Below are 24,795 nucleotides of genomic sequence, written 5' to 3'. Positions count from 1 at the left end.
ACGAGCAGACGAAGGAAGAACCCGGAGCGGGGGTGGGCTGAGGGGTGAGAGGCAGGGAGGTTACGAGAAAGTCTACACACTGAACGACAAGATCGCACCTCACCCCCACCCACCTCGGTAGCTGGCAGAACAGCTCCACCCCCTCGCCACCAGAAGACGGGATGATGCTTCCTGAAAAACTACATGCTCCAAAAAGCATGTCTATCCATATTGACATCTGGGAGGCTGGTAACAAACGGCTGGGTCGCTGACCAGTGACCTTGCAGGGGAGCCCACCAGTGCCCCATGTACGGTGCTTCCCCAAACGATTTCTCTGTGCCTCACCCTTAAAGAAAAAGCACCAACAGTAATTCGAAGAGTAGGGTAATATATGCATAAAGATGCAAAACAACACTACAAACTTCCTGTATCAATTTTACTTATTCAAAGGAGGTTTTGTTTTGCTTTTTTTTAAATACCTTTCAAAGTTGGGTTGAATTGAGAGTCAAAATTTTTTGGAACCGAAATGCAGTTTTTAAAATATCTTCTCACCTAAAGTTCCTCACTTTACAGATGAAGAATCTGAAGGCTTGATTTTATTTTTATGTAATCTTTTACACCATTAAAAATGATTTAAAGCAATCAATGCCTATTAGCTAATTATCAACCTTATTTAGCTTGAAATCTTAGAAGATTTTAAGCAATACATCTATTTAAAAACTAAGATCAGTAGAATAATGTTTTGCCTCTCAAGAATCTCAGAAGTTCAAAATACAGGTGCAAATAAAGAAGAGTAAAGATTACAGGGTGAGAAAAGTACATCTAAAGCCAAATAACTTAAAATATAGGCGAGTGGAGACCTTCTACAGGAGGTCCCAAGTCCCTTCCAGGACCAGCTGACCTCTAAGTGCATGAAGAGTAAGACTGAACTTCACCAGCACGGTTAACTGGCTAGGAACAGGCGGCTGCGCATCAGATGATGTGGGCGAGGACACCACGAAGAGACACACTGCATTCACGTCTGCCTGACTGCAGCCACGGGGGGAAGAAACATAGCCAGTCACCAGAAAGACCCACGGGGAGACACGATCACAGAGAAGAGGACGAGCAACAAGCAACTCTGATGATCTTACAGCCCTCAAGGTATTCACAGGGCAGCACAGCATAATATTTGACTTCTCAAAAGTGTAACCCTAAATCATCAAGAAAAAAAATTCTCACAGTCCAAAACAAGTAAAAGGTAATGCTTATCAAAAAGTGACATAAGGAGCAATTCATTCGCCTTGAAGCGAGATAATGAAATGTTCTGTCCTTAGAATAAAAACTGAAAATACAACAGAATGGAATTCTTTTTCTATTTACATAGTTTCAAGAGAGGTGATAAAGTTGGAAAGAGTTTAGAGAAAAACAAATTATTAAAGAAAACAGAGTCAAAGAAGAAAAAAGAATTGAATCTGACAGTATGGGCAACTTTACTGGTGACAGCAACATGAAAGATTTCACTTAGAATACTAACTTTGTTATAGTCAAGAGGTCATAAAGCCTTTCAGACTATGGAAAAGACTAACACAAGAGCTCACAGACTGACTCTCCAGGACGGTCTTCTCTAGATGTAAACGGAATGTAAGAGTCTTTAGAGATAAGGCACAAAATGAGTACAAATGGAGAGCTATTTATCACGTGGGCAACACACAAATCTAAAACTACTACTCTATGTAAGATATTAGTACTGATGGGAAATATCGTTATTTCCATAATTATACTCAGTTGTTGAAATAAGCTGTAAATTAGTCACATACAAAACAGTTATGCACGTATAGATGCAAGGCCAAAGCATGTACCTCATTAGGGTACTGTTTCTTATAATGGTGTGACTTTCTATTCCGGAAAACACTCTCGGAAGGCCTGTCCACGTGGCGGCGTAGCGGGTATCCTGTGTCAGGACCTTCCTCGCTGGAGACTTCATCAGAGACGTTTGCTATTGTCCTTTGGCTGTCCTAAGTTGGGATACACAAAGAGGAGTACTGGTAATTTCTGACTGACCTCGCAGCTTTAAAACCACAACATTTTAAGTTATACATACATGTATACACACACCTTCAAATACCTTCAAGAACCTTAACATAACTGATTAGTACTACCTGACTTTTTGAAAAAACTGACTTAAATCAGTGACTATATTGTTATTTTAATTTTAAGAGTAATTCAACAGCCATTTGTCAAATATCGTCCTATAATGTTTCTGTTCACAAAAGGATTTGAAATAGCTTACAAAATAAAGAAACAGAAAATAGGATAAAAGCAGAACAGAGACCATTTAGAAGAAGCTGAGAGACCTGAGATTAACTAATTGTACTATTTTCACAAACTGATAATACCGTCAATTCTAAGACCACTGCTGATTAACAACGGCTTATGAGGCTGGAGGCGAATGGTAGTTGATCGTGTGCAGACAGACAGCATTACAATGTATCAATTCGTAAGAGACATCCAGATTTCAGAAACCCTGACACTGACAAGCTCCCGGGTACGAGTGTTACTGACACTTTCACGTTCCTCTCATGTCACTTTGGCAGGTGATACACACCTGAAATGTGACTGAAAGCCGTATTACTGAAAACTTACTTGTTGAGTGACGACAGTGATGTGAGGTCCACCTTACCAGACAGTTAAATGCTTTAAAAATCTAAACTCAGAGGACGCGACCATATTTCATGCAGCCCATGCTATTTACTGTACAGCTACGGTACCGAAAATACACGTACTGTCATGTACTAACACATACTTCACTCAAAACTAGAGAATCCCCTTTTCTCTATCTTCCTCAACACAAATGTTGATGCTTACATTCCTAAACGTAAGACAGGTAACATCTTTTAATTTGACCATATTTTTTTACTGTAATAGCTTTTAAAGAATAAATTATTTAACCAAAGAAATTCAGTGAAACAAAGAGAGAGAAGATATGACATTAGGCTTTCTTACAATAAACCCAGGGTTTCTCTATTGTCCTGGAAAAGCAAGCAAACAATTGCTATCCATAACAAATATGTCCTCAACAAGAATTTTTTTCAAATTCAAAACAAATGTACTGACACCAAAGGTAACGAAGGTAGGAAAAACAAGGTAATATTTTCTTATAAAGAATGTGAACAGAAAACCAGGTTCCTAGTTCAGTTTCTAGAATAATTTAGATGTTGCATTTAAAACAAATTCTTACACACACGTGGAAAAGGGGAAAGGGAAGGGAAGGTTTAACAAACATCAACTACAGATTACAAAGTGCTTTAACATTCTGGAAAAATTGGAGCCAACCACCAATTCAGAAGATGCCAAGTTATACTGGTAATCAAGTTGACTGACATTCCTTTAGCTGACTGCCAGCTTCATTAGCGTGATCTGTAAAGGCTCACAGAATAAAGTCTGGAGAACATGCATGGTTCAAGGGCAACTACCATGTCTAAGACACTTCCCATCAGCTAATGAGAAATCACACCAGCCAACGATGTAGGAGCTCACGCTTACCTTGCTGGGAGTGTTCCGCAGAGCCCCTGTGCTCCAGGCTGTCTCTTCTGGCCGAAGAGTTTCACACTGAGGCTCATGGCTCTGCACTCCATCCTCACCGCTTTTAACAGTCTTTTTCCCATCCAGGGATACATAGCCATTGTCAGTCTCAGTGGATTTATCAATTGAATTCTTCGCTTTCTTTGACCTATAAAGAAAATATGCAGAAGCATGTTATGTGGACTTAGCTTATGTTGGACGGGTCACTGACGGAATCTATCATCTGTTAATAATTAAATCTGGTAGTTATCTCTCGAAATTTTAATGGCCACCTTATTTTTACAAGAAATAATTTAGAAATGTAATAGCTATCATATAAAATAAACATGTAAATCAATGTCCTAGTTCAGCTCATTGTGTGAGTTTTGAGGTCTTGCAAACAGCACTTTGAAGAGACATGCCCTAATTTACCATGCCATTCTTGGTCAAAATCACCTGGTCTTTGAGCAAAATCTAGGACCAAAATGTTGCCCATTTTATTATAGTTTAATAATATATTTTTAAAGCTTTATTTTAAAAAACTATCTCAGTACTTATCAGGTTAAGTTGTAATTAGTGGTTTAACTTAGTTTTAATATTTTCCTTTACCCAAATACTTTACCGTTAGTCTATATACATAAATATCTCTGGTAAATTCATTTTAATATACAATGGAGACATAGGACCTTTGGTAACATAAAAATACATGGAAAAAAGGGAAAACTTCATACAAGCTTCTAAACAATGGAAGAAGTAGAAAAGAAGAACACAAAGAAAATAAAGAAGTAACATCTTTCACCCACTGAAATACTCTGGAAAAAACATTAGCAATCATGTAGCTTATAAAGACCTAAAAGGCTACAATTGAGGTTCTTCATTTATAAGAATTAAATTTTTCTCAATACATAAAATGCAACATGGGAATAACAGACAAGACATTTGTGATTACTCAGCAAATGCCTGAGGAGTCTTCTTCAGAGACCACAGCGGGTGAGAGCACGGCTACGCAAAAGAAATGCTTAGTAGAAATAAGATGTAAGTCCCACACAAAATTAAAACATGCTCACAGCAGACTCAGTCTATCATAAAACATTATTAAAAGGCAATTATATTTAAATAAATCCCCTTGAATTTTCTCTAGAGTATCAGTTTTGCAAGGGAAAAAAAAGTTAAACTAGTATATTCCCTTCACGTAAGGTCAAAACACGGAAGTTTTAAAAAAATGCACAAAAAAGTTATCTTTAAAGTTACTTAGTTTTACTGAAATATTTTTAGAACCGCACAGGACCTTAAAGTCTCCTATTCTAAACGCTCACCTTGGAAACAAGGACTCAGAAACATGAAGAGGTCTAAGTGACTTATTTCAGGTCACACAGCCGGGCAGAGGCAAAGCTGGCACAAGAACACAGCCTGACTAGAGGTTAGTTATACTCCCCACAGTACCTCCCACTGCCCACTTCTTTGGGAAACTGCCTATTAGGATTTCTTCTTAACATACTCATCAAAGCCTGGAAAGTTTCTGTCTTACACAAACAGGCCTCTCTCCTTCCTGACCTTCTCCTGCAAGACTACGAAAGGGGAAAGACAGACCAGACTTCCCACGTGTGCTACAGAGCTCCAACGCCTTCTAGTCGTTCAGCTCACATCTCCACAGGGTCGCGGGGCTCAGAACCCCGTCTTCTGAGCCTTTTGTTTCTCTATGACCCTAAGAGGCATGGAGAGACAACGGAATGAGCTGCAGAACAAAGATCATTCAAGAGTGCCAGAGGAAAGGAGGATAATGGATTACAGCAGAGGAGAAAGGGCACAAACAGAAAATAAAAGGCGCAGAGAAAACCTGTGACCTTCTCTGCTTGGGGAGGAAAGTGACAGAAACACCAGTAATTGATCATTCCCTTCACTCTCCCTCAACACTGTGCAACAGGCAGATGTAGGAAAAGACCAAGGGAGAAGAAGTCACTCGATATCCTGAAAATGTGAGACCCTCAAAGACAGAGGAGGAGTGTGCTGGAGAGACATTTCTGAAGGGTCACTGAAATTACACGGGGCTGGAAGGGGAGGGGAGAAAAAGAGGTGAATGAGGTGAAGGAAGACTGGAAAGTTGGCAGAACCATTAATCACACAGGACATGCAAGAGAGGAAATTTATTTGGGAAGAAACATGGAAACGTTGGACCTGAAGTGCCCAGGAACATCCTGGGAAAGACCAGTAGGCAGCTGAAAACACAGGCCTGGAGGCCAGGAGTCAAGTAGAAAAAGTGACTGAGAACCTGCAGAGTGAACCAGAACCCCTGCGGGGAGGAGATAAGGGCCTGGAGAGAAGGGCTCTGAGTCAGCAACAACGGCTGCTTTAAGGCGTTTTCTCAGGGGAACGTATTCTTTCCTCCCCAGGACAGGGTAAAGACTGTGTTCAGCAGGGCAGAGGGACTAGCAGGCCCACTCCACGTGATGCCCTTCAGCTATCTCCCACTTCCTCCCTTCCTTATCTCTGCCTCCTTCCCAGCTTTTCTGGGCTGTTTCCCTCCCCACTGTCTCCTGAGAGCACCTGTGACACCATCAGGAGACATGAACAGTAAGTTGCTAAGCTATAGTAGCTATCTGATGTTTCTCATCAACTAAATGCAGGTCAGCTGCAAACCAAGCTGAACCGACGAAGAAAATACTAAATGTAAGCACCACCCTCAGAGTTGACAAAGTAGCTCAAAATACAAACTGAGGCAGCTTGGCAGGGGCTGGTAATAACAGCAGTGGCAAGAGTGTTGCTGGAGTGGGACAGGAGGGGCAGCCCAGCGGCAGCCAAAAATGGCGGCCCATTCAAAGACAATTTTGGAGCAGGGTGCCAGGTGCAGCCCAGCAGGGTTGGGAGACGGGCGACATACAGAAGATTCATTGAATAAGTAAGTATATTTCAGTGATAGAGAAGGAAGATATAAATAGGGAGAGGAGAAAAGATAAATGAACTCTGTGGTATTGTATTTGAATTGGAGCTATCATTGCAAATCCATGGTTTATAATATATCTCAATTGATATAGAAATAAATACAAATGTAAAGAGATAAACACACATGCACATTTTCTAGCTCTGCCCATTGAGAACGCAGCGGGGGAGCAACAGCCCAGCAGCAATTAGCACATCTAGCACTCAGATCTTGGTTTCTATACACCACACTCCTTGAAGAAATGGCTGAGGCCAGGGCTGAGGCAGAGAAGTACAAGTTGAACGTGAAACAGAAAGCAAGGAGGTGCTCCAAGAATGACAGGGAACAAGACATCACCAAGATTTTAGAACTCAGTTTAGATCTTCTAAAACTAACATTTTTCTTAAGATTTTTTTGCACCTAATATTGAAACAGTCTCATTCAGATGCTGGCAAAGCAGTCACAAAATGAGACAGTTGAAAACAGTGCGTCTTTAAAAACCTTAGATTATAGTTGTCACAATTAAAGGGAACAAATCCAAATGGATTTATCCATTATAATATCAATGACTGGTAGTTGGGTCATGCTACAGACCAAAAGGAGGAAAACTGAAGCCTGAATCTCACTTGATGACAGGCATGTTGTAGAATTCCAAAGGCGCCCACCTACTACCTTAGGGGGGTTCTAAATGCTACGTAACGCAGGATCAGCTCTGGACACCCAAACAACTCACTAACCCCCCAAAAGGAAAACGTATCCACTATGCTACTTACAACTGCTTATCAGAAAGCCTTGAGAAATGTCTAAGAAACTGACTTTGCAGTGATAAAACTACCACAACCTACTGTTAGAAAGGAGAGCTATTAAAAAAAAAAAAAGACTAACAGAGGGAGACAGAATCCAACCCAAGCTAAGAACCAAACCAAACCTCTACCTTCTCTGGAGGAGGAACAGGTAGCTGCAATAGTCAGGGAATCAACTCCATGCCATGTTACAGAAACTATTAAAACTTTGGAAAATGTCCCCCCCAAATTACAATCAATGCAAACACGCCCAGGATATAACTGCTTAATTGTATAACGCATGATAAACTTTATCAGAAGAGGACAAGCACAAACTGATGAAACAATGATATTAGTAGAGGATTTAACAAAAGTGACTGAAAACAGTAATTTGCAGTGTCATTAACTTAGCGCTTTCATCAGTTATACTCAGTACTTTGATGACAGCTTTTTAACTTTTTTCAAATTTATTAAACATATATGTAAACTGGTAACATAACCCTTAAATGTCTGAATAACTATTCAAAATAATAGCACAAGATTAAGTTAGGTTTAATTATTTTTGAAGTTTTCTATAATTATATTTCCCTATTTGGTAAATCTTTATTGTGGTACAAGCTATAAAAAAAGCCCAATGCACAAAAATAAAATTTCATACCATAGTATACGTTTTATTTTTCTAAATAACAATGCCTTTATGTTTTTAGATAATTGAGGCAGGGATTAAAGAAAAAAAAGTGATACAACTCACGTGGGCTATTAATAAAGCCAATTTGACCTACAGTGCTGATAAAAACAAAATAAGCAATTTAACAGAAGTACGACAGTACTTGAGATATCACAAAAGAAACCAAAACCAAGAAATCCTAACTCAATATACTTGATGACATATGTTCATTCTCATACAGATGTATTTACACATATCTCAAATGAACTTGATGGTCTATTTGTTCATTATCTACATAGTATTATAATTTATCAAAACAAAATCCGTAACAGGGCTGTCATATTTAAAGTCACTAATATTCAACACCTGAGCAGAAGCGCCAGAAAAGGGACAGTGCATCTCTGTGCCATATAAAGCCTTGAATAAATACAAACCCTGATAAAAAGAAAGCAGCGTGCCAGAGATCTCTGAAGACAGCGCCAACGCCGTAAGAGGTGTTTGTGCCGTGGCTCGGAACTGCTCCCTCCTGTGTGTTGTCGCTGGTACTAGAACCATCACCTTCTCTGTGCACTTCCAAATGGGCCGCTTTTCTTAACTTCCTTTGTGAGAGGAGATCAAGAGCGGAAGGTAGCTTTAAAATTTTAACGACCACTTTCTCGGTAGTATGTTCAAGATTTTGGTAAACATAAACACAGGAACTTTAATACATAATGAAATTCAGATTTACTGGATGAAAGTTAATCCAAATATCAAGGTACGCATTCCAGCCCATTTCTGTAAACATTAAAGTGCTGTTCCTTGCTCACACTGACAGGCAGTGGGCACTAGCCTGTAAGGATCGCACTGCACAGGCATTTACAAAAGCATTTCTTCCCTATGTGAATGCCACTTATCTGCAGACAAAGAAACAAGAAAATTTAGATCAGAGAGACTTAGAATCTAACTGACCAGCAACGCTATTTGTTTAATGTAGGTATTATCTTTTCAAAACAAAAAGGGCTTAAATTTCACCATTCCCCAAACTGCAAATGACACGATCTCTTACGAACGATATTCAAAAGAGGAACTGCTCCAAAAGATGCTAAAAGCAGAACTTCAATGTGCTGAGTGGCCAGTGAGACTGGCCAGGCTTACTTAATCAACGGGCAATATTAAACAGCTTCAGACAGCGTTTAATAAATAGAATTTAGCTGAAATTTCTTCTTGGCTCTTGGTTTTGCCAAAGCATCTCATAAGTACAAGATTTTGTAAACAGCAGGAGTTATCAGCAACTCCAGCTAACCGATATTCTCTACATTGATATTAGGTACCAGAGAACCGAGCTTTAAGAAAGAAAACAAAGACAAATACAGACATGTGGTCTGAAAATGGCCTGGAAGCAAATACAGAAACGAAACCACTTGGTAGCTCTTGGTTTCTGAGGCTCACTGCTTTATTTGAAAGAGCAACTTTACAAGATAACCTTTTATTCTAGTCAAGAACAATCACGGATTCAAATTAACAGAAATCTATGAAGATATCCCCTTTAAACAGCGAGTACCTCCTTCTTTTACCCCCTGTACTCAGAGGGGGTTTGGGGGTTCTTGTGGAGACAATCTGGCAGTGCACAGTTCCCAGGAGCAGCATGAGCCATACGGGCCCGATCACTTCCGTCAGAGGGATGCTATGCGGGCTAGAAGCGGAACAGAATAACACTATTGCGGCAACTACAAAAAGGGAAAGAAAAGACGTTTAATTATATACCTGACAGTCACTTCTTCAAAAACTTTTCTAACGTTGCTTCTTGCCAGATTATTTTTCTAAATTTAAAGGAGTTTAAAACGTTACCCTAGACAAGCTCTTTCAGACTATTTTATTGTTTGCTGCCAGCTAACTGGGCTATTCAGTAATAAACTCTTGGAACAAGATAACACCCAAGATAGTCTCTAAAGTGCAGACCTTAACACTGCAAAGAAAACTAGACGTGTACGAATCCGAGGGCATTCCTGGAAAGATCACAATCGGAAGAAGGGCATTAACCTGAGGGGCACTTAGTCTGTGTCATACAAACAGGGAAGTCTATAATAAGTGTGTAATAAGGCTATGAAGAGCCAGGGTAGTGGTCTAGCGATTAAGATTCGCCTCTCACCACCACGGCCTGGGTTCGTTTCCTGGTCAGGAAACCACACCACCTGTCTGCTGGTTGTCATATGTGGCAGCTGCATGTGGGGCTCTGATGCTGAAAGCTCTGCCACCAGTATGTCAAATACCAGCACGGTCACCATGGTGCACAGGTGTCAGTGGAGCTGCCAGACTAAGACAGACTAGGAGGAAGCACCTGGCCACCCCCTTCCAAAACTCTATGAACAGCAGTGGAGCAGGTCTGATGCAGCACCAGAAGGTGAGAGGATGGCACAGAAAGACTAGGCAGGTGTACACTGTCTGCTGCACACCGGGATGCTGGGAGTCGGAATCTGACTCGACGGCACTAACAACCAAAGGCTATAAAGGGCTTCTTTTCAACAGAGGTCGATCTCCTCAGAATGAAGAACAAAAACCTCCTCGGGCGTATCTTTAGGGAAACCACTCAACACCCATCAATGCTAAACCACATGAAGAAGAACTCTTGTTTTTGCCTGCTCAGCATCCTTCAGACTTTCTAGACATAAACCCTCTTTATCTTTTGCAGATCGGCCTCCTTTTCTGTCAATCAAATGGTCTTATTTCTCCCACGTCAGGGATGGACACGTAATGCAGGCTTGCCAGTCTTAATTCTTGGCACAGGAATTAACAAAAGATGGGTATATGAGCTCCACAAGGTCATCAGAATCTTTTTCAAGGACTAATACAGGTGCTTGAAGGTAGCCTTTCTCCTAGTTCATAAAAACTAAAGACTATAGAAATATGAAATTGCCAGGGGCCACCTCAGCCACCATGCAGAAAGAGCCTCCCTAAGAATGAGCCCAGAAAAAGGAGAGTGAGGCAACAGCATCAAAGTAAGGACACCGTCTGAGCCCCCAGGCCCAGCGACGCTTGAACCCAGGGCCCAGGAGGACCACGTTCTGTGTCGGAACAACTGGAGAACTGGAACGTCAGGAGATCTCTGTTCCTTTTGTTAGGTGTGATAATCGTAACAGGGCTGGGTAATGCGCATAGGTTGAAGAGACGCACATTGATGCATTCAGGGGTAAAATGTCATGATGCATGTAACTTCCTTTAACAAAACAGATTAAGTAAATATCCCCAAACATTGCGAATTATTTAATCTACGAGATGGGCATACTGGCGCTTGGGGTGACTGTGTAACTGACCATCTAAACCAGGACTCTCAAGAGTGAAGGGAGAGTGAATACAAGCACCTGGACAACACAAGGAAACCTGGACAGCGCGACAGTCCCCAGCCAACTGGAGCATATGGTCACCCTGATTATTGCACTAATAGATCTAGTTTCCTGTTTTTTTGAAAACTTTTATAGTAAGCAGTAAAAACAAAAAAAGAAAACCCACTTTTTGCAAAAGCTAGTTTGCATTTGGTTTCCGCCACCTGCAACTGAAAGAATCCTGGCCCACCGTACCAAGACTGAAGCTTGAAACACCACTTTACCTCCTAAGATGTTTAAGTATCACAAAAACAAATTTCAGCGTCATATTCTCCTGATAAAATAAAGGTCTCAAAAAAACACCAATTTTTGCAAATGCCAATCATCTTTAGGAATTACCCTGGAGCTTAACTTCAATTCTCCAGTGGTTTTATTACAGAGTCTGGAATTTTGAAAAGTACAGAATTTCTGTTGTTTTTCATATGAGCGCCAATGTGATCGTTATCAAGTTCCTTAACTTTCTGAGCCCTGGTGTACTCCTCTGAACCATAACCCAGTGTACAGGGACTGTAGGTTTTCAGGGAGGCAACACATGCGAGAACACTTTGAAAAGTGCCTCACATCCAGCAAACATGCACCTAACACTGGCAAATGGGGCTTTTACTTGCTATCATTAACTTAGCTATCCTCAAAAAGGAGGGGGATGCAAATGCTACGTAAGAGGTTCAAAGCGTCAGGCACACAGAAGAACACCTTCAAGAATTTTGGATTTAATATAACCTCTCACTGGCATTTATCTGTTCTCTTTCAGCCCTATGACCGCCATTCTCTGTAATGCTGGGGTTGGGAAGCTACGAACTGTTTTCTATCTTAACAGGAAGTTGTTATATTCTGTGAAAATTCTGCTGATGGAAAGCATCAGCAAAAGGGGGGAGCCACTTGATTCCTCTCGCTTTCCCTTCTTTCTCCAGGCTGGTCTCTCACAGCGGCCGTGCCCATTCCACGCCCCAGCTCCTGAGGCCATGGTTCTGGTGTCCACGGTTCTGCTATCGTCTCGTCCCATGTTCCCCCTCGAGCAACTGGTTAGACGATACAAGGAGGAAACGTTCACTTCTCTTACATAATGCTAAGTTCTACTTCTTGATCATTTAACGAAGTCCTGTAAACTCGACAGAACTGTTGGAGATTTCTGCTAGACGGTACTTCTAGAGATTTCTCTAAGAGATCAACTAAGATAAAACGTTCTTCATCGGGCACAAGCAGTTCCCAGGCAGGACTTCGTGTGCTGGCCAAGCAGAACTCTAGGGATAAGCATCAGAAATATAAAGTAGTAAAGGTGAACTTCTAGGTCTGCCCACCTTTCTTTCTTTTTTTTCCCTTAGAACTTTGGTGCATGTCTTGTTTTCCTCTTCTTCTTCTTCTTCTCCCCAAAGCCCCCAAGTATGTAGTCGTATATTCTAGTTCTGAGTGCCTCTGGTTGTGCTATGTGGGATACTGCCTCAACGTGGCCTGATGAGCGGTGCCCTGTTCACGCTCAGGATCCAAACCGGCAAAGCCCTGGGGAGCCGAAGCAGAATGTACGCAAACTTAACCACTCGGCCAGGGGCTGGGCCCAGGTCTGTCCATCTTTAAGATTTAGTGGCAGGTGTTAGGCCTTGGGAGTAGAAAGACAAATAAGGCATGGTCTCTGCTCCCTGCCCTCCTCAGTTTAGAGGAAAAGGGGGACATATAGAAACAATTCAAACACCTGTAATGGACTGCACTGTGCCCCCAGGTCCACACAGCAAAGCCTAACAGCCAACGTGGCTCCATTTACAGACAGGCCCTCTGAGGATGTAATAAAGGCTGAATGAGGGAGTGGCTGGCCCTTATCTAACAGCACGTGTCTTATGAAAAGAAGAAGAGACACCAGAGATCTCTCTTGGCTCACACACAGGGGAAGGGCCACGTGAGAACACAGCGGGAAGGCGGCCACCTACAAGCCAGGAAGAGAAACCTCACCAGACACCAGCCCTGCCAGCACTTGCTCTCGGACTTCCAGCCTCCAGAGTGGGGAAAAGTCAAGTGCTGCTGTTTAAGCCCCGAGCCTGCGGGGTTTTGCTGCGGCAGCCCGAGCAGACTAACGGAACACCTCCGGTGGGGCTGTGACACGCGTGGGAAGATGGGGAACCATGGCGGGAGCTTGAGAGGATTCTCAACGAGCGCGACGTCTGACGCCTCACCTAACTGAGACAACAAGGGGAGGGGACCAGGCAGACAAAAGGGAGGAGGCCACCCAGGCAGAGACCGCGCGTGCAAAGGCACGGGCAAAAAAACACGAATGTCTATGAGACAGCACAGAGCCAACTCAGTCTGGTTAAAGCTGGGGAGAGAGTCAACAAGGCCCCGACCGAAAACTTGGTTTTTATCCTAAAGGCAAAGATAACTCAGGAGAGATTTAGACCTTGAGTGGCTGGGTTGGATTTGTGATTTGAAAATGGACAGAAAGTAGAAGACGAAGGGCTCTCGGCAGAAATCTGGGTGAGAAACAACACAAGCACGGAGCGGGGATGGAGCTGGGAATACACAGCTGACATACTGACAGGCATGTAATTGAAGTGTAAACCTGTATGGAGTTATGTAAAACCAAACATGAGCGCACGTGAGTCTTTCTGCCTTTTGGGAGACGAGGTGGAACAGAGTGAGGACGTGACCCGGGGCACTGCCCATCCTCTGCACGCAAGGAAACGGAGGCACAGGGCGTCTGAAGGCACCAGCAGACTGCCCAGGGCCATCAGGGTCAGACCATGCCCGTCTGTGTGACTTGGAGCAGGTTAAGTCACTTCTTTCACTATGCTTTATCAGGAGAACGTTCGGTGCTCTTCACCTATGAACACCTGCAATGTTAAACTTTGGTTCTGAACCAGGAAATCTCTCTTTTCCACTCCTGAGCTAACCTGTGCTCCCTATTTAACTGAGGCAGCCAGTGAGTGAGTTTTAGACACAGTAAGTGAACTTCTAGTTACGCTGGAAACTTTGCTTTCAAATACTGGAAAGCAACAACATTAAAAAACCACAGTGCACAGTGGTTACAATCAATGGTACTGATTAATTATTACTCTAATAAGCAGTTGCAATTTCAGACCACTTGAGAATAAAGCTTTCTCCTTTAGGTAAACTAGAAAGCATTAGAAGATAACCATACTTAGAGTCAGCCCTCTTATATCCTTTTAGGGGCAAAGCAAACACAAGAAAATAACTCAATAACAACTAGGATAACTATACCTAGAAAACAGTTAATAAAAAAAATACATGCAGAAGAACTATCACATAATGGCATTACTTAAAAACAACAATAAAGCTCAACTTCTTGACAGCAGTTATAAACTACATATGAAAATCCCTGGAAACGTTATTACACTTAATTTCAGGCATTCTAGGAACTTAAAAGAAAATAACTCAATATGTCAGAAAAACTTCACAAACAAGTATGTTCACCTCAGCAGTAATTATAACAGCAAAAGACAGCAAAAAGCTTAAATGCCCAACATTGCTGTAGGCTAGAACAATTTCCAACAGTTTAAAATTATATTTATAAAGACTCTGATACTTGTTATAACACAAGACAAAAAAAAGAATACAATTATTTACATAGAATAATCTCAACTATATAAAAATGTTACAAAGTAAAGTGAAAGGGCAACATTGTGGGTAGTTTTTTTTTCTTAGTTTTTTCCTATATTTTCCAAATTTTATGCAATGAACATATATCATTTCTTTAATCAGAAACACACACACATTCTCTATTAACAACAATCACAAAATCTTCACAGTTCACAGCCTTTTATAAAATGTGCCCTAGCTTAAAAGAAACCACTTTACCTAAATAAAAGTCTGTAGTTTTTAGTATATATTACTTAAAAGATATTATCTTTTACTTAGAGTTTAATGTAACATATTTAAATAATCATTCAGGATTATAATCCTGTTTCTAAAAAAGTAAGACACTAAAAACACGGACAGGGGACCAAACGAACTAGAGAATTGGAATGTTGCTCTGTTAGCAGGATGCAGAGGGAGCACCTCCCCCCAGAGCCCGGCAATGTCGAGTGTCAAACACGCGCACGTGCACTGCTGTCAGAACGCGGCTGCAAGGGCAGCCACAGTCGCCCAGCACGTGGCTCTGCAGCAGCCTGCTCAGAGCAGAACGGGGCTCTCCCGCGCCTGGCGACTTGTGAGTGAGCCGTCAAGCCCTTCAGGGCTGAGTCTGTAAGCTGGGCAGGACAACAGTCCCCATACTCCACCAGGCTGTTGTCAGAATTAAACCAGACTCTGTGAAGAGCACTTAGAACAGGGCACCGTGGATAGGATTTCAAAACAGAACGAGGACAGTCTCAGATCACTGGAGAAAAAATCAACTGTGGCTTAGGCAGGAAACATGAACTTGTGGACGTGCTATCAGAAAAATGCTGGCGTGGTATGCATGTGTAGGGGGCGCATTTTGAAGGGACTTTCCAATTAAAAATCCTCTCAATTTGTATTTTTCTTTAGCATCCACAGATTCTAATTTTCATAAAACTATATTGGAAAATAACTGTTTTGTTTTCTCAAACGTTTTTAATACCAAACTAGTTGTGTCTTTATGTGTCTTATTTATAAATGAAACATCACAACAAATATATATTTTGATCCTCAATAGTACTTAGCATACATTTTAAAAAAGCCTTAGAACCCTAAAAATATAATATCTTGCAAGTTAAAAGCAAAATGCGTTTCTATCACTTAATTATACCTTGAAGAAGATAAAGGACAAGAAGCCAGAAAAAGATGACTTTTGACGTTACTTGTAACCACCACCGGAAGAAAAAGGGAAAAAACACAACTCGGACGATGCCCTTTCTGGTCAGAGAAGTCCAAGGACTTTCAGGTTTTGCCTTAGCAAATGCAGACCCTGAAAAAAGGAAAAGAGAATGACAGAGGATATTCATTATTCTTTAATTTCCTTGGGAAAAAATGTCAACATTTGAAGAACAACAAAACACGTATAAATTTATTTTGTACTATGCTATGAGCAAGAAAGGTCCAATTTTTGGTAGGGGACACTTTCAAAACATTCTTCATGCTATCATAATAACTCAGGGACTTCGGAAAAAAACTATTTTTAACTGAAATTACGGTAGAATTTTTCCCACATATTTTATCAATATAAGACAATGTTCAAATGTCAGTTCCAGTTGGTAATTAAAAACTACCACTTTAACTTTTATAATTGAGCCTTATGGTTTGCTGTGCAAACACAGGCTGCTCTTCTTCAATAGTTATCACTTCTTCGAATTATCATTAGTGGAAGAAAAGACTAGTCAATGGCATCTAAACGCTTCCGTTCTCTTTTCTTGTTCATAGTGTTACTGCCTTCATTTCTAATCACACTGCTTTCATTTCTACAAAAATATATATCTATAACCCATTTTGAATTCTGTTTCCTCGAGATCAATTTCTAATTGCATTAAGCATTTATTTACTCAAAACTCACCTCTTACGAGATCAACATCTATGAGGTCTGGTTTCACATGTGCTGTTTTCTTCGGTTTGTTCCGTAAACCCTAATAATATATTAAAAGTAGTACTGATAAGAGAGCAGATCTTAAAAGTCCTCATCGCAAGAAAAAAACATTTGTCACAATGTATGGGGACAGATGTTAACTGGACTTAGAGTGGTGATCATTTCTCAATGTACACAAATACTGAATCATAATGTTGTATATCTGAAACTAATATGTCAATTATATCTCAATAAAAAAGAGAAGTATTGAAATTCTCTATGTATATATTTTAATCCAGAATAGCAGAGAAGAATCAACTTCTAAAGATTTCAACTAAAAAAAAATTTTAAGTAATATACTGGACAAAGATGCAACACATTATATATTTGCTACAAACGGAACATAACTGTAGTATTGTAGTAAATTTTATTCCTCTCCAAAAGGACAAATTTAGGGATGTGTGTAACATGCGAGGCTTGTTCACTAACTTGTAAAGCAAAGACTATCGCTACCAGTCAGTTTGAACGTAGCGCCTAAGACGGCCCAGGAGACTGCGCGGCCAGACCGGCACAGGAGAGTGGAGGCTGCTGGAGGAGCAGTGCCTTGAGGGGCCCTCAGGCATGATGCTGGGGTGTGGCTGCAGGAAGCATGGGCACAGAGCTGAGGGCAGACAGGGATGCAGACTGCTCAGCAGAGGCCAGCACGGAACGGGGTATCAGCTGAGATCCAGAGAGGACGATGCACACCTCAGGGCTACCACTATGCTCACACGCCAACCACTAACCAGACCCCAGTGCCACCTAGCCACCTCAGGAATCAGACGCCATGCCCAGGGGGAGGGAGGGGAAAGCAGGAATCGAGAATGGAGTTAGTTCACACCTGGAATTACTGACACTAAGACTAAGTTTCTGCCGTCAGTGTACAGAGTGGGAGCTGGGGTGGCGATCAAAATCACTGAAAAAAACTATGGAAAAATAAAGTACACTTTGTAACTTAAGACTAGGATGTAAAGGATTGGAAGAGCTCAGGCTAAACTCTTCGGGAGCCAAGTCCTGAGAGATGACAGTGTTTAGATGATTTGTTTATTATTCATTCAATTAACCGAGTAACTGTGCAGTAAATCCTTCATTTGGTCCTATTCCAAGTAACAACGACCCCTTAAAGTAAAAGTTCGATCAAGCACTGTTTGCATCTAAAATGAAGAGGAGAGCATTTGAGCTCACAATTAACTGAGATGTTTAAACCCAAAATGTACCCTGAAATCAAATTGCAATTAAACTTTGAACCCTTCAAAGAGAATGTCCATCTGAAGCTGCAAACCGCCCAGAGATACAAAAACAAAAGAGAAAGAAAGGGTGAGGGTTGAGGATGCAGCCGGTCCGGCTGTTCAGAGTTTCTCTCGGTGTGCGAGAGCAGCTGGGCTTCTTCAGGAACACCCACCTCTGCTGGGGCCAACAGAAATAAAACCGACCTTTTCAGCCGTAGCTGCAATATAGTAACACAAGGGTTCGCATGGAGCGGCTGACAAAAGTGCCAAGACTAGGGGCTCGCAGGGACCCGAGTCTCTGTATTCCCCTCAGAGCGACGATCAGTGTGTGCTCATTCAGAGGGCATCCTAACATTTTTACCAAGATCGTCTTAAGGACTTAAAGGCTTTATAAGGCGGACGGTAAATCATCCTGATTTATGCAATTATGTTGTTTTTCAACATGCTCATTCTCCATGACCCTTTTTATATATGGTTCACTTTCTGTTTTATATTTCATTAAAACATTTGTTTCAAGCTCCATTATAGAGTCACAGAATAACTGCCAGTTTTGATAAAACCTTCCCTTTAACGTAGCCTGTTAGAATATTCAGAGGGTTTAAGAAAAAGAAAAATTTCACTGATAAATCTAACATTAATGATTTCATTCACAAAAATAAGAGATATTTAGCATCAAGCCGTAAGCATTCATAAAATCTGATTTTAATTAAGTAGGTATTTTAAGTTGGAAAACTGTAAATTTGGCTTACAGTAACCCACATTCACACAGAAAGCACAGCTTTCAGTGCTAATTATAATCACGGACCTTCAAAAAGCTTAAGTGAACAAAAAATGGAAAATAAGTTAGTTTCTAAAAAAAGATTTTAAAAACTACTGATTTCACTAGAAAGTGGAAGCAATCAAGTACTATGAATACAATTAATTTCCAAGAATCCAAATAATATATTCTTTACTGAATATACATTTCAACTCCTAAAGTACATTCCTAAAGTGGAAGGATACAAATGGTATGAAGTTTTGAATTTTTTTTAAGTCTCTAAATAGACAACGTTGAGCCGAAAAGCTTGAAAGGGCTGTTTAAATTCGGAAGGCATTTCTGTTCAAGGATCCAGACGTGCCAGGCACAGAACTACCAGAACACTGAGACTCCATCAAGGGTCGCAACCATCAGCTTCACTTTCTGAAAATCCTTTTAGTTTCCCCCATCCCGCTTTTCCTCTATCATGACTTTTTAAATATCATAGTTCTTTTTGTTGAAGCTTTAAATCTCTAGTAGGGTAAAATGGGGAAACTACCCTTTAACTTTTAAATTTGGGTCAAGGTGATCAGAAAATGAGTTTCCAGTTATAATTTCTAAAATGCTTAAGAAAAAATAATTTGCAACTTACAAAGGACTTTATGCTTTAGCAATATGGTCTTTAAAAAGTAAACACTTCCAAGAAATACAGTTTCATGGCTTTCTTTGATTTCTTTGGTTGCTGCTCACTGCTCTGACAGATAATGAGAGAACTGATTGCACACAATATATTTGGTCCGGTGTTCTCTAAATAAGAGGTACAGTGGTTTCGGTTTTTTAAATCAAATATTAACATTAATACGGCACATTATGCACTTCTCTACTCTCCTTAGAATAGACACAAAATTATTTTATACTATAAATAATTTCCCTCCACTAAAATATTCAGAAAAAATGGAACGTGCTTTTAAGCTTGTCAACAAACTGACTCTTTTAATTCAAAATAACAAAAGTAGTTTTAATACTGTTTTTAATTCTCTATTTACAATTACAAAGACAGACACAATTCAGAAACAAGTTATGGGTCTTAGCCTTCCGTGAGTTCATCCTGTCAGCTCACCAAAGAACATAATATAACCCTCCTTCCTTACTCTAACCTCCATTCAGGTATTAAAAAGTTCTTTGAAAAATGAGGAAATTATGTGGGGCCGGCCTGGTGGCGTAGTGGCTGGGTTCACACACTCTACTTTGGTGGCCCAGGGTTCACGGGTTCAGATCCTGGGTGCGGACCTACCCACCGCTCATCAAGCCACGCTGTGGGGGCGTCCCACATGCAAACTAGAGGAAGCTCCACAGAGATCTTAGCTCAGTGACAACCTTCCTCATCAAAAAACATTTTTTTTTTTAAATTGAGGAAATTACATAAGTAATGTAGTTAATTTGTGATGAGTGGCTTAAAACTAAAAAATTATTCATATTTTTTTTTTTTTTGCGGTTTTTAAATTTCAAAAAACATCCAAATGTGCCAACTGGTAACACAGCATCTTGGGGTACTTACTATGCCCTGTCCGACAAGTTTAAGACTGTCAAAGAGAATGAAAGATCTTAAGGCGTCTTACTAGACCTCTCTGCTGCTCTCTATTCGCTTGACTATTCCAACCCTTCATGACACTCTCGCCAGACCACGGTCTAACGGCTCTCTTCTCTTTCCTCCCGCATTTTCATCTCTTCCTTGACCTATCCATTAAATGTTGATGTTGCCCAGTGTTCTGCTCTCAGCCTTCTCTCATCGTTCAGTGTGAATCCTCTCACTCCCACAGCTACACCTCCACAATGTGTATAACACATAATCTAGATCACACACATGTATACGTGTCTATATACACACTCTACACACTGAGGACTCCCAAATCTCTCTGCCAAGGACCGCCTGGGTGTCTCTAGATCAGAATCCCACATCTGCTCCTCTTCTAGCATCACCCGTCTCACTTAGCGCTGTGTGAACGACTCGTTAAAACAGAAATTCAATCAGGTAACTTTTTCTGCTTAAAACCCTTCAGTGTCACCCCCACTGGTTTCCAAATTATGTCCAGACTCCTGGGGAAGGCAGCCAAGGCCCGTCACGATCTGACTTCCACTTTCCTTTCCAGTTTAACTCCTAACCACCCTAATCTCCTTCCTCCATCCAACCTACGACCAGCCAAGCTCCTAGAGGACTCCTGAGTCAGCCACCTGCCTTCCTTCCTGTATATTTCAGACGCTCTTCATTCTGCCAGGAATGTTTTCCTCATTCTCCCAGTGTCTCTCAGACTCAGCTCATGAGTCGCTTCCTCCCTGAAGTCTTTCCTAACCTCCCCAGGGCAGCGTCCCTCTGTGTTCCCCAAGGGAGACTGACACAGCTCTCTCTCAACTGAGTTTATCTCATCCGTAATTATGTACCTCATCTACAAAATTATAATCCATTTCATCTTTTCGTCTCCATGATTTAATCCTATATCTAACACATAGTACGTGCTTACTGCAACTTTGTTAACTATGTTAATTCTTCACAAAAATAGTTTAAAGATCAAAATGACAAGTGGCAAAGAATCTTGCTCTTTATTACAGATGACTGTCTAAACACTGAGGATTTTTTGACACATTTTTAAGTAACTAGACATTGGTTTTCCATCTAATAAAACAGAAAATGTCAAGCAACTAAAGTAACATTCTCTGGGCCCAGATTAAATTTAGCTCGTGCAGAAACACACTGATTAGTATTATCTATGCAAATGAAAAATAGAAATCTTATTACCAAAAGGGAGTGGTTGCTGAGACAGAACAAATTTAGTCAAAAAATAGTCTTCATGCTATCAAGGAAGCCTATGAGAATGTCTTATCAGCACAGGGGATCACATGTTCAAGAACAAACTACCCACTACAGAAACATTTTAATTAATGCTTTACTTCCTAAATTGTTTTTAAAAATGACCAACTTTTCAGCGACTCTGTTTGCGCCCATGTCATTCCGTTAGTGGCACCAGAAAGTGGATCCCCATTAAGCAGGGCAGGCACGGGACCACTTAAGCGGGAAAATCCTGAGACACTTACCAGTTTAAGAAACTGTACAGAGCAATGACAGCATCAAAAGGGAGGAAAAGCAAACTAGAAGTATAAGGCGACAAGTGAAAGGGGAAAAGAGCTGACAAAAAATAACCATTAGAAATTAAATTTTAAAAGAACAGAAAGATGCTAAAAAGCAAAAACAAAAAAAATCATCAGAGGTAAAGACAAATCACCATCATAAAAGAGTTTACCCCTTTATTTAGAAGTTTAGATAAAGTAATATTAACTTATACCTTAAAAGTATATGGAAAGATATTAAGTAAAATGTAGTTAATAACCAATTTACAGAATTACTGTTTCAGAATATACAAAATGAAATACACTTGTTACCTTGATTTCTCTTTGTTCAACAGATTTTTCCCATATTTGTTGATCATATGCTCCAATCTATAAAAATACATAAAAGACAATACTTCATTAAATGACCATTGTTGGTACCCGTCCAATAGGAATAACTCTGCTCACATTACAAGCAACTCAGAGTTCACTCAGCACAGATTGGATTCGGCTCCTTCTCAGACTCCTGTGATAATGCTGCACTGCGGTGGTTCTCAAAGTGTGGCTTCAGCACCAGCAGTTTTAGCATCACCTGGGCTCTTGTTAGAAATGCAAACTCTCTGGCCTCGCCCCAGAGTTACTGAATCAGAAATGTGGGGGTGGCATCTAACAATCTGTGTTTTAAAAATCCTCCTAGACAATTCTGATACACTACTAAAGTTTGAAAACCAGTGGCCTAAGGAATCCTTATTTTAAATAAACACAATTGCTGCAGCTCTGGTATATTCAAGAAAAAACTCCTAAGTGATAAATCCTTTATGGAGTTATTTTTAAAGAAAAAAACCATGAATATTCTACAGAATTAAAAATTCATAAACGTGTAGACCACCATTACCATTGGATTAAGGCTTAAATTGAAAACTAAAGTCATGAAAGTGACTGAAGACAAAGGGGAAGCATCAAGAGACAGAATTCCTTGTGGCCTCCACGCCCACTTCTCTCGATGCTGGAAAGCTCTCGGAGCCGTATCGTCACCCGGCAGAAAAGCAAACCATCCTTCCTGTTCTCCCCCAAGTTCTTTGCTGTCACTTCCTGTTGTCTCCAGTTCCCACTTAATTCCCTATATCCAACAGGACACTGAAACGGCCAATAGCCTACAATTTCAACTGAGGATTTTCATTATTAGCACTAATTGAAAACTAAAATCCTGAGAAATTAAAATTACTCTAGATAATACAATTTCGAGACTAGAGGCAGATATTACAGGAAATTCAGGGAAAAGTATCTTCTGATTAACATCAGCCTATCCAAAAGTCTTTTATCTACATATCATTTTTAAGGTAATTAATTAATTAATTAACCTGCAAAAACGAGTTCACTTGGGAATAGACAGAGGACTTGCAATTTGGGATGTGCAGGCTATGGCGACGATAGGCAAATCTAGAGAAACGAAAGGAGGGTCTCGCTTTTATGGAGAAAAAGGGAGAGCAAGGAGAGGATATAATAAAAGAAGAGTCCACTGGAGAGACTGGAGTCCAGAGTGCAAAGGTCTCTCATTGGCTGCACTACTAAGGTTTCTCATTTGCTTGGCTGCTACGTCTCTGATGGGCTGGGCTGCTAAGGTCTCTCGTTGGCTGGGTCGCTATGATCTCTCATTGGCTGGGTTGCTAGGGTCTCTCATTGGCTGCACTACTAAGGTCTCTCATTTGCTTGGCTGCTAGTCTCTGATGGGTTGGGTTGCTAAGGTCTCCCACTGGCTGGGCTGCTACGGTCTCTCGTTGGCTGGGTCACTACGATCTCTCATTGGCTGGGTCGCTACGGTCTCCCACTGGCTGGGTCGCTAAGGTCTCCCACTGGCTGGGCTGCTATGGTCTCCCACTGGCTGGGCTGCTACGGTCTCCCACTGGCTGGGCTGCTACGGTCTCCCACTGGCTGGGCTGCTACGGTCTCCCATTGGCTGGGCTGCTAAGGTCTCTCGTTGGCTGGGTCGCTACGATCTCTCATTGGCTGGGTCGCTACGATCTCTCATTGGCTGGGTCGCTACGATCTCTCATTGGCTGGGTTGCTACGGTCTCCCACTGGCTGGGTTGCTATGGGCTCTCACTGGCTGGGTTGTTATGGTCTCTCGTTGGCTGGGCTGTTGCCTGTAGTAGGGCAGCAAACACCCTTCCTGTTGGACATGCAAGCATATGTCTCTTCCTATTTGGAGTAACTGACACTATACAACACAGCCTGAGGGCAGCTCCTGCAAGCCTTCCCGACTCCAATTTAGTAGAGGTTTCTTCTATTAATTTCACAATATATATTCCAAAATCTAGATTAGGTGTCCTTCCTTTATTTTTGAAATTGAACTCTAGTTGACATACAATATTTTATTAGTTTCGCCTGTACAGCATAGTGATTCAACATTTATATACATTACAGAATGACCACCACAGCAAGTCTAGCAACCATCTGTCATTGTAGAAAGTTATGATATTACTGACTACACTCCCTATGCTGTACATTACATGCCCACGATTTATTAATTTTATAACTGGAAGCTTGTACCTCTTAATCCCCTTCACCTATTTTGCCCACCCCAACCCCTCTCCACTCTGGTAACCACCAGTTAGCTTCTTGTATCTATGAGTCTGTTTCAGCTTTGTTTGTCTTTTAGATTCCACATATAAGTGAAATCATACAGTATTTGTCCTTCTCCAACTTATTTCACCTAGCAATAATAACCTCTAGGTGCATCCATGTTGTTGCAAATGGCAAGATTTCATTCTTTGTTATGGCTAACATTCCATCATATATACATACCATGTCTTCTCGATACTGTCGTCTATCGATGGACACACAGGGTGCTTCTGTGTCTTGGCTACTGTAAATAATGCTGCAATGAACATAGGAGTGCATATATCTTTTTCAATTAGTGTTTTTGTTTTCTTCAAAAACTACTCATAAGTGGAATTGCTAGATCATATGGTAATTGTATT

General features: G+C 40.9%; 1 protein-coding gene across 21 annotated transcripts in view; it reads right to left on the bottom strand.

The window, feature by feature from the left end:
* PHTF2 (putative homeodomain transcription factor 2) overlaps positions 1–24,795 on the bottom strand; it is a 119,597-nt gene that overhangs the window by 26,600 nt on the left and 68,202 nt on the right. For 8 of the 21 annotated variants that reach the window (XR_011502277.1, XR_011502273.1, XR_011502276.1 and 5 more), the window contains 7 exons: positions 22,148–22,204; positions 16,700–16,769; positions 15,959–16,117; positions 9,429–9,594; positions 8,323–8,487; positions 3,505–3,691; positions 1,821–1,976 (listed from right to left, as the gene is read on the bottom strand). Coding sequence is in view for 15 of the 21 variants with exons in the window: in XM_070506011.1 (XP_070362112.1) it covers positions 1,821–1,976; positions 3,505–3,691; positions 8,323–8,487; positions 9,429–9,594; positions 15,959–16,117; positions 16,700–16,769; positions 22,148–22,204 (960 nt within the window). In the remaining 6 variants the exon portion in view is untranslated. Of the gene's footprint in view, positions 1–113; positions 1,009–1,820; positions 1,977–3,504; positions 3,692–8,322; positions 8,488–9,428; positions 9,595–15,958; positions 16,118–16,699; positions 16,770–21,802; positions 21,857–22,147; positions 22,205–24,619; positions 24,731–24,795 lie in introns of those variants that run through there. The other 13 variants (XR_011502271.1, XR_011502274.1, XR_011502264.1 and 10 more) reach the window with 8 other exon arrangements.

This window comes from Equus asinus, chromosome 1 (assembly GCF_041296235.1).
Source record: "Equus asinus isolate D_3611 breed Donkey chromosome 1, EquAss-T2T_v2, whole genome shotgun sequence".
Lineage (NCBI taxonomy): Eukaryota > Metazoa > Chordata > Mammalia > Perissodactyla > Equidae > Equus > Equus asinus.
The sequence above is the reverse complement of the archived record's forward strand: the minus strand, read 5'-3'. Positions and strand labels throughout refer to the sequence as shown.